The 10,974-nt window shown below is 41.5% G+C and overlaps 1 protein-coding gene across 2 annotated transcripts in view; it reads left to right on the top strand.

Annotated features, from left to right (window-relative positions):
- The first annotated feature begins 1,146 nt into the window (after positions 1 to 1,146).
- cdk6 (cyclin dependent kinase 6) overlaps positions 1,147 to 10,974 on the top strand; it is a 36,397-nt gene continuing 26,569 nt past the window's right edge. Inside the window, exons 1-3 of one of the 2 annotated variants that reach the window (XM_020090956.2) lie at positions 1,147 to 1,684; positions 2,525 to 2,893; positions 6,629 to 6,764. In XM_020090956.2, the coding sequence (XP_019946515.1) occupies positions 2,670 to 2,893; positions 6,629 to 6,764 (360 nt within the window). In that variant the 5' untranslated portion in view covers positions 1,147 to 1,684; positions 2,525 to 2,669. Of the gene's footprint in view, positions 1,685 to 2,170; positions 2,894 to 6,628; positions 6,765 to 10,974 lie in introns of those variants that run through there. The other variant, XM_069516203.1, reaches the window with a different exon arrangement.

Here is a 10,974-nt window from a genome sequence, read left to right as displayed (position 1 = left end):
TCCTCTGATCTTCTGTGCATTTCTAATACGCTCCCTTCAATGAGGTTAGGAGAATGGGCCTCGGTTACACGCCTGTAATTGGCTATTCATTGGGATAATCTAACATCAAGTCTTGTCATGTCCAAAACCGTGTCCGGCATGGAAGGAAAAAGAAAGTGAAACTTTATGATGGAGTTTAAAGAACTTCTCAGACAGAAGATATTGCTTGAAATATTTTCACCTTTACATTTATAATATCTAATAAGTTAGAGTTTAGACACATAAATACAACAAAATAAAACATATATAAATTACTAAAGTGAGTGTTATGATTTGTTAATGAAATGATTTGAGGTTTTAAACATTTTAAATTATGTGTTTAGTTATTGATTATAAATTCCTTTTCATGACAACCTGTAGGATAGTTTAATTTGTTCATAGGTTCTATAGAAATAATTGAAAATGGAGATTTGGCAATTATTTTTTAGAATGATTATGTTTCTAATACATTTTCTCATTATTATAGTTGTTCATAGATTATTATTATCACAATTGTATTTATTGTAGTTTAAGCCTATATGTGTAATAAATTGTTTTATACTCTGTAGATGATGATGCTTTGCAGACTTATAGAAACATATATGCTGAATTTGAAAAAGAGTGCTATCCAGTATGGACCACATGGCCATCGGGCCTGGTTGTGGGGCAGGGGGAGCTTTGGCAAACGACCACCCGAGCAGAGGAGTCCTCGCTCCGGCCACAGATCAAGCCACCGGGGCCTTGAACCTGACCCCTCAGGACCATCTGAGGCCGAGCTTGTCACATCGCATTCCCGCTGGCACTTTTGTTACCACGGGGGGAGTTCCGCACATAGATAGATAGAGTGGCCGTCCGTAAACCCCCAAGCTCTCTCCCCCCTCTTCTTCCCCCGATTACCCGCGGCGCTCCCGGTGCTGACACTGGGGGGACGAAACCCGCAGCGGAGCGCCGCGTCTGAATGGCGGAGCACCGAGGAGGCCGAGGCGGAGCGAGGAGGGAGGCGGCGAGGCCTTTGTAGTCGGGGAGGAATGCGGAAATGTCCCCGCTCCGTGTCAAACCTCTCTGAAGGGGGTCAGGCCACATTCAGCCGGCGTGGGAAAGGCAGGCAGAGCCGGAGCTCACACACACACACACACAGAGGCAGGAGCGGGGCTGCAGTTGCATATATACATAGGGCCGATCCGGGGATATATGCACTAAAGAGAGAGAGAGAGGGGAAGAGAAAGAAACATCCAAAAGAGGAGCTTGATTTTTTTGTTGTTGTTGGAGGGGCTATATCACGCGTTTGCCTTTGTGCTGTGACCCCCTCCCCACCCAACACGCCTCATCCCCTTCCCCTACACACTAACTTGCAGTGAGAGTGTGTGTGTTAGTACAGCCCTCCACCACCACCGCCCTCCTCCCCTTGTGTGAGTGTCTCTGCCGGGGCTGGTGCCGAGTCTGAGGCATGGGGGGTTAAAGAGGAGGACTGCATGCACCCGTCCCCCCCACCCCCCCAAAAAAAACTACCTGTGTGGCCCCCGCATGCACGCATGTGGAGGAAAGAGGACAGCGGACCGGGGATGCGTTTGATGCGGAGACAAGGTCTTATTATCCCCGAGACAACAACAGCGACGAGCGCCTCCTCAGCATTTTATCGGACATTTATTGACAACGTAAAAATAAGGTAAACACTGCAAACGGTGGGGGTGTGGGGGGTTATTAGTGGTGGATGTGATGCCAAAATGTGTTTAAGGAGCCGCTTTAAAATTCAATATCATTTTAAAGCGAGCGAAACGTGCAACTCCTTTGATTTGTTAGTGTAACTTTAATTGGGCTGCGCGCAATTAAATTAATATAAATTAAAGGAAGCAGCCGAAGCTGATGAAAACACGTCTAAAACTCCTTTATGAAACCGTTTGACGTATTTATAGCGATTTCCGGACCAAAAGGCGTGTTTTACTGTTTTTTTAAAGGACTTTTGCTGTAGGAAGTTCAGACAATGCAATCAGTAGACAGCCACGTGCTCGCCAAAGTTTTTGTCGCCTCAAACATAAACTTTGATTAAGCTGGTGATCTGTTAGTTAAGTGACTTAACCAACCCACAAGCTGGATATGTCATGTATGTGCGTGTTCTCTTTTAAAACTGTGTTTTAATTTCCCCTTTTAACAGATTAAGACTTGCAGCCTCACATGAACATAACTTCAGCAACACCACGCGTGGAGGAAACTTTTTATTTTATTTTTGACAATAAGACAGTTTATTCAACTTAAAGGCGGATAAGAAAGAGAGCGTGTTATTTGAATTATTTCACATTATTTTGTGTTTGAGGGGTTGGAGGACATGAGCCGCTGTGCGTAATAGAGAAGGAGGAGGAGTGGACGTAGGGAAGCAGCGCTACCCTTGTGTTGATAGTCGGAATAAAACATGACAGTGCTGTTGTTGCCTACCTGGAGCATAGTTTGACCAATAACCTGACAAAGATGGTGACTTCCTCCATCTGTGTCTTCTCCCTCTCCTCTATAGGCATGGCATGTGCCGACTCTCTTCTGTGAATATGCCTTCGTAAAGTTCTCTGGCTCGCCAACACTCGCCGGGATTCCCCGCAATATTTTCAACAAGAGACGGAGGCAGAGAGACAGAGAGGAAAGGGAAAAAATATTCTGCAAAAATGGACAGAGAGAGTATTGGCACTCAGTATGAGCCCGTCGCCGAGATCGGAGAAGGCGCTTATGGGAAAGTGTACAAGGCGAGGGACCTGAAGAACGGGGGCCGATTTGTAGCCCTGAAAAGAGTTCGAGTCCAGACGGAGGAAGAAGGGATGCCTCTTTCCACCATCCGGGAGGTGGCGGTACTGAGGCAGCTTGAGGCCTTCGAGCACCCCAATGTTGTAAGGTAAGTGAGAGGGCAGAGGTGGGCAGCCCAGTGTGTGTGTCTGTGTGAAATGTTGTGTTTTCGTTTTTGATGATCTCTGTTGATTATCATGGTGCCTCACAGGGCTGGACGATATGGCTGGAAATTATATCAAGGCGTTACTTTTTCACATCAGTCGATATCGATAATTATCGCGTTAAATGTACGTTATTGTTTAAAGTTTTAAAAATGGATGTTTTGCTCCTGAGTGAAGGCTCTGGTTTTAAACTCTTTATGAGTAGAAAGTTACACTTAATAAACAGCTAACCCATTTTACAAATCTGAGTTAGATCTGTGTTATACCTCTTCACTCTGCTTGCATTATGCAGAAGCAATATATCAATATATATTGGATGTTTGTCACATTAATATTGAAGGACATTATAATGCACTCATTTATATTTTTTATGGCCCAGCTGGTGCTTCACATGTCCCACAGTAGACACATTTTTGCAGCAGAAGTCCGTCTTTGACACTTTACTGCTGACAATATGAAAACATGCAGCACAACAACTAGCCTGTTGCTGTCACTGACAGTTGATGCATGCACACCTGTCAGACCCCAACTTTCACCTTTTCCCATTACTGGTTACTGCTCTACAGTCATTGGTTGAATCCAGTCACACAGATTGAGCTCATGTATGTATCTCTAAAACACTCAACCCCACTCAGCATTCAACATAAGTCTTCTCTGCTTTAAAGCCACAACATCCTTAAAAACGGGTCACTTCCCGTCCCACTTTTCCCTGGGAAATGCTTCTGGTTTATATGTTAAAGTGGAACAGAGTATGTATGTTTTAAAAACATATTTTTATATGTTTAAAAAAGACATCATGATCTCTTTTCTCGCAGTGATAGCACCTCTCAGCGTGGGAAAATTGCAGTTTCAATTCAAAGTTGACCTTCCTAATGATTTGACCTTCACCTTTCCGTAAGATCATTATAACTTATATTATTAATAATTATAAACCTGATTATATTCATTATTTGTAATTAAATATTCACTGATTACATTTTTAAAAACCTTTGGCTAAATCAATTTGACCAAATTGACAATTTAAGTTCAAGTGGACTTGGGCTGCAATTATCTAGGATTTAAATACCGATAAATCTGTTTCAATAGTTATATTGTTCATAAAAAGTCAAAGTGTATTATAAGTCATCAAATAGCTTGTTTTGCTTTCACCAACTTTCACAAAATAAGACTGAAAAGAAATTATATACCCTTGAAAAGTTGCAGTCAATGATTATTTAAATATCTAACATTCATAAATTATGATTGATTTGAAGTTGAATTATATATTAATAAAACATATTTTCAATGATTAATCATTGAGCAGCGAATCAACATATTGACAAATTGTTTCAGTTCCAAAGCAAATGCTGACCCAAGCAGGGGGGCAGATCCAAGATCAACAATGAGACGGTCACCATATTTAAATTCACTAGTCACATATCACAGATTCGATGCATTTTGTATATGTGCGCCCCCCAATCACACTTTACTCTGCCAGAGTGCCCACGAGCATGACGGCAACAATCTCCTTGCTCAGCTGTGGAAAGCCAGATTGGATTTACTGACTATATTTGAAGTAAAGTTACATAGAGCCCAGTTTTTATAGTTCATGTCTTCACTGCTGGACACAGAGAGGACATTTTCTTTCAGTTTTGTATTGAGTTGTTCACTGAGGTCAATAGTCAGATAAGGCGTCATATGCCTGCACTGGCCAAGGCCTGACCTTGGAAGTTGTTTTATTATGGGATATTGAGTGCTTTGGGATTGAAGGGGAAGTTCTAAGTGGACTTTTAGAAGCATGGCGAGTACCAGTTTGCCTCTAACAATAATTCTCTAGTGTATAAATGAATAATGGAGGATAATGGTTATGGTTTTCTCCTAAAGGAATCACAATGGCCTTTGTTCTCAGTGGAAGGCAGTGTACATTGAAGCTGTCTTAGGTCAATTTTACACAGTGGTTAAATTAATTTTGTTTGCTACTGTGACATCATGAGTTGAGTGAGAATATGCAGTAGCATTTGTCGCGATAATGTGCTGTAAGAGTGCAAACTGTCGGGCTCATTGAACCATCAGAGGAACCCCACTATCCTCCGGTTTAGCCAGGCAGCATTGCCAAGCAGCTCAGGCCAGGAAGAGTGCATTGTGGGCTTTCTGTGTGACTCCAGGCAACCCCTGGATGTTTGTAATGCGGCCCATTATTCATTCCACATGTTCAGTGTCTGCTGAGAGCCCACATTGTAGCCCAACAATCGAGCAGTGAGGGGCGTTTAACCCCGGAACTTCAAGAGGAGGGCGCAGTCTTTGCTGTGACATCATGCACAGAACTAATATCTTGAACGGATCGCCTCTCACACACTTTTCTGACTGTAGCATTTCCAAGTCTGCTGATTACAAGCGTGTTGGCATGGACACGTGATGTCTTGTTGGATGGGAATGAAAGGGTTTCTGGACAGATTTAGTCAGCCCTTTCCATGCTTCAATTTAAAACAGATAATGTAGATTAGCCTGTCTGAATAATAGCATCATGCATTGGAATTACTGATGTGGCATTGAGTAGCATCACTCTGAATTCACATTAGCAGCAACAATCATCGATTCAATCTCTTAGGTGTCATTATTTTGTTAGCTTCTATCTTACTTAGCATAGTTAGCTAAGTAAAACGTATACTCAATCAGTCATTATGCCTTGAAAGCACATTGGGATTACACATTGTCGAAAAAGACATTGTAGGTGAAGTGTTGGTGAAGTGATGAGGGACACAATCATCCCACTTCTGTTATGTAAATGGACCTATTTAACAATACAAAACATATTTACCTCTTTATTCATTTGCCGTTAAAAATAATTATGCTATAGAGGAAAAGTAATGTGATTACAGTAATATATCACTGGCACAACATGCGTCAGATGGAGATCCATCCAATATCCCTTCATCTCCTCTGTTATCCCAATGAAAGATGCTGCCTTCACTTCGGTCCACTTCCTATAGAGCATCAGGAGTTGTCATGGCACCGGTTGAGGAATGTTACTTGTTGTTCCCAGCTCTTTGAAGACGACATACTGGATAGATTTTTTTTCCCGGCTTTTCACTAAAGCCTCCCTTGGCAGGTCTGCTGACATAATCTGGATTCTTGGCCTTAGTTAGTTGCCCAGTGAAACACAACCAAGAACATTGGGGTCTGGGGCTCGATAGTCTTGAATCCATTGAAGTTTAGCATTTAGCGTGGAACTGGTTGACTTTTTCAGAGTAACCTGAGAGAGCGATATCAGCTCAACCCACAGGAGATTGTTAATCTGCTTATTTTCCGGAGTTTGCCTTACACATATTAAGAACGCAGCACATGAGTTGACTATATGTAAATCATACATTCATTACAGAAAAAATGGACATGAGGCAGGACATGACTTATACATTTTGTTGCGGAAATCAGTGTTTTAAACCCAGGCATTGATCCAATCACAGCTGAAGTCGTCTTTCTGTCTTTGTCAGAGTCATTATCATGATGTGAAACTGCAGCTGACTTGGATTTAAGTAGTGCCTTGCTCATGTGCTCAATATGTCTGAAAGGAATATTGTTATATAACATTATATATATGTATGTGTGTATAAAAGTCCAGGCCACCATTGATCAGAGAGGAGATGTGGTCTTTATGTTGTTGAAGCTTTAGCACAATGTACAACTCTACCCTCTTGTTCCAGGTTGTTTGACGTGTGCACAGTCTCTCGAACTGACCGAGAAACCAAACTCACCCTGGTCTTTGAGCACGTGGATCAGGACCTGACCACCTACCTGGAGAAGGCCCCTGACCCTGGAGTACCACCTGAGACCATCAAGGTAATCCTTATTTTCTACAACTACCAGATAATGAAAGTGGTGAATTGGAAACTGGAGTCTTTGAATGGTCAGCAAGGCCGTTTTCAGACATGACATTAAGTGTCCAAAAATTGGGTCCAGACATTTCCCGGAGTTTACCTTTCACATATAAGGGTGCACCGCAGCAGGAGATGTCCAGACATGATGTGGAAATTCCACTGCAAAATCACTCGTCTTCTCAACGAAGATTCTAGAATCTCGTCCTTACAAGTTGACGACTTCGTCTGCATCTTCTATCTGTAGGGTGCTGCTCTTTCATCCTGAGATATTTGTATTATTTCAGTTTCGTGTCTGTGGCATGTAAAAAAGTTCATCAACATAATCACCTGCTTGACTGAGGGCTGGCACGATTAAGTTGCTGAAAATGGCAAGAGAAACTGACTTGCATAGGCCCCTAGAGAAACTTCCAGGAAAATGTCTGGTCTTCTGTGCAAACAGTCACACATTACAAAACATTTCAATTTCAAGTATTTCTATTTGAAATATGAGGAAAGCTACTTGCTAAACCTCTCTGGAATGACTGTTGCATGTCTGTATGGTACAGAGTGCGCTTTCTTGGCCGGAGACGTGGAGGACAGAGTGCAGCTCCCTCTAACATCAGAGGTACCAGACCGTTTGAAGGGCAGCACATGTGGCAGATGGGCTCTAAATTAAAGGCTCCTTCTCTATTTTCATTTTGAGCTCTCACTGCTGCTCTACACTGTGTTACAGATGGAGACAGAGAAAATGTGTGTGTGTGAGAAAATGGATTTAAAAAACCAAGAGTGTATTTCATGGTCACTCCTCCTCTGTGTTAACCATTCTATTGAAGGTACAAAACCTTCTCACTCAACACTGCTATCAGTTTCTCCAATTCATTAAATAAATCCACAGAGTGTCCACTTACACCTTTGCCGAAAGCTCGGAAGTGGATTTGTCGCCAGGTCCTTTCCTCCGTAACCGTCTTCTTTTATTTTAATCTTTCCCACACAAACCCCTTTTTGAAAATCTCTTTATCGTGTTTCACCCCAAAGGTCTGTCGATACACCGCGGACATAACCGTAGGGGTATGCCTCTATTTTTGGACAGAGGGACCTCCGATTTTAAAGTGTCATGTTTGAAACGGAGAAGTTGTTGGAGCTAGAGTAACCATCGGTTTTCACCCCAGGGCTGGGTTTATGTTTGAAAGTTTTGTGTCAGGCTGTAATGTTGGCGAGATGCTGTGCAAGCGTAGACGAGTCAGGTAGATCCCACCCGAGGCTTTCCCAGCGTTTCTTTCTTTTTTTTGCTGAAGTCGATACAGGATGTGGGGCTGTAGTTTCTGTGGGTGCCTGTGTAGTGGTGTGATTGTTAGACCTCAAATATTTTACTTCTGCAGCAATACTGAACCCTATTTACCTAATGTGAACCTGTGACATTTTCTGGAGTTTCACATTTGAAGAATGCAACGGGAGGTTGTTCACATCAGATGCATTCACAATAACAAGAATGTTTTCAGAACATTCAGATGACAGGAGGCTAGATTATGCAGAATGCTGAACATTACATATAAATTCTGTTGCGGAAATCTTTTCCTCTGCCTTTATCACCAAAAGCTCTTGAATCTATTCCATCTATTGTTCCATTTTTGTGTACGTTGTATGTTAGAAACAGCATCAACACCAACACTGGCTCGCTCTGATCTTTCTGGACATTTTCCCGGCTGTATTCTCTCACTGGCTCACTCATTTTCAGGGCCAGGAACAGAACTGTGTATGTCCAGAACATCTGATATTTGCGTTCTCACATACAGCCTCTGGAAAATTTCAGAAAAATGTCTGGGCTTCAGTGCCTGTCTGAAAGCAATGTTAATGTGACCAGATCTTCACGTCAGTCACAAATGTAAACACAAAAAGCTTTAACCTAATAAAGCATAAATAGATGAGATTCATGTCTTTATTGAATATGTACAGTAATGGTGGGAAAAAAAAAACTAAACCTCCTTTGGTAGCAATACTCTCATACAACTACTTTCTGGAACTCTTGAACAGACCTGCCCAATGTTGAGGATAAGTTTCTTCTTACAGAACTATTTCAGCTCACTGATTAGTTTTAGGCCGCCTAATGTGAAAGGTGTAGATCCTTGTGCACAGCGGGGCTTGAGCAATTTCAATGTTTTGTGAAATGTTTATTGAATAAATAGAAAATAATTCATTCCTGGCATCCGGATGTGCGCTGGGACTCTTTATTTTCCATTTTCTGATTAGATTTATTTTGAGCTTCAGCTGGTGAACAATCACCCTGACGTCCTATATGAAACTCTGATAAAGACCCAGAGACAGAGATGCAGCCTCAGTGTGATGACACTGGTATAAAATGCTCTTCTTACCCCATGTAGTTTTCATTAGTCAGAAAACATAGTCCCTGTACTGTTGTATAGTGTTGCTCTCTTGTCCAAACGTCTGGCCTCAGAAATGTTTGTTCAGGAGCAGCTTCCTCCATGATTTACATATGATCAGAGGATATGAATACGATTCAGTTTAGCCTTTAGCTCTGGGGGTTTAACCTCACTAAACGTTCTGCTAAATCACCCTCATTTATAATTTGTCTGACAGTGTACTGATGAATATCTGCACTCTTTAAAATGACTGTTCACATTCCCAGCTTTATGCAAATCACCAGTGTAAGACGGACGCCTGGTTCACATCAGCAGGTGCTTCAAGGAAATCAAATTCAAAATGCTCTGAAAGATTTTTTTCACTATGGATAAGAACAAAACAGCCAGTTATCTGATTTGTTTGTTCAAAAATCAAAACACATTTTAAGACAAATTTATACATGAGGTTTGGTTATGTTTTCTTTACTGTATGTCTGTCTGTCAGCAGGATTAAGCAAAAACTACCAAACCGATTTTTTTGAAACTTGTTGGAAGGGTGGGGTTTGGGCCTGTTAACCTTTGGAGATTATTTGATATATATATTTTTTTCACTTACTTTAACAGTGGTACTGTGTTTTTCTACATGTTTGTAAATGTCCCAATAAATTATGAATGGATCTAGATGAAAAAGATCAGGTTGTGTGTGCTCTACCAAGTGTCATTGTAGTTGTTTGTTATTTTTCTGAGCTGAAATAACTTACTGAATTGTCTGCGGAATATCTTTTTTAACATTAACATCTCAAATTTGAAGATTTTCTTTTCTTTGTTTTGTATAACTTTCAACTGAATCTCTTTTGGATTTAGAGTGTAACCAAAAAAACATGTCACCTTTAGCTTTATTAAAATAATTGTTCTTGTTCCAGTAATTTTAACCAATTTCGTTTTTCTTTAATTATGAATTTGAAACCCTTTATTAATTAATAGCAGTGTGTTGGGGATGAGCTGGTTGATTATTCCATCAACAGAAAATTAACGGACAATTGATTTGTTGAGCATTTTCCAATATAAATGGTGATTAACCAGTAGATCAATACAGGCTGATGGATTAATGGAAGGAATTAATCATTATAGCTGCAGTCTTAATTCATGGATCTTGCATCCTATATCTTTTTGAAAACATTTCTGTGGTGGTCAGATTGAAGTGAACTAAAAAAAAAAAAAAGACAACAAAAGAGCTTGAGATAGAAGTTGAAACCTTTGCCTCTTGCTTGGAGGCCTTTCTTTTAAATGTTACAAAAATTAGTGGACGTAACCCCCCCATAGCTCACACACACACAATTCTGACGTTGGGAGCGGACGTTTCTGACGCTGTCCTACAATGCAACAAGCACTTTGTTTGAAGCATGGTGACCCCTTCGGCACACCTCCTTCCTTTTGCTTTCTCCTCACATCCATACAGCTGGAGTCTTGAGTGGACAAAAGGACAATGATGGAGTGACAAGATGGCCCAGGCGCCATCCCCTGTTATTTCTAGGACAGTGGATACTGCACAGTAACCCCCAGTGTAGCCCTCCCCCTCCTTGATAATTTACCACCAGATAACCAATCCCTTTCCAACAATCCCGATTTTGGCTCACCTCTACCTATCGGATTAAATGCCTACCTCTTCAGTGTTACTTTTGAATTCATCCACATTTAACAAAGAAGAACAGGCACATACTTTTTTCTCAACGCCGATCTACCCCCAGCACCAGACACCCCACCCTGGTCCACCCCTGTCCACTCCAGCCCCCCCACCCTCCACCACCCATTCGGCCTTCCTCAGACTCGAGACCC

The sequence above is a fragment of the Paralichthys olivaceus genome, chromosome 20 (genome assembly GCF_024713975.1).
Source record: "Paralichthys olivaceus isolate ysfri-2021 chromosome 20, ASM2471397v2, whole genome shotgun sequence".
NCBI lineage: Eukaryota > Metazoa > Chordata > Actinopteri > Pleuronectiformes > Paralichthyidae > Paralichthys > Paralichthys olivaceus.
Note: the sequence above shows the minus strand (reverse complement) of the source record. Positions and strands in the feature narration are given on the sequence as shown.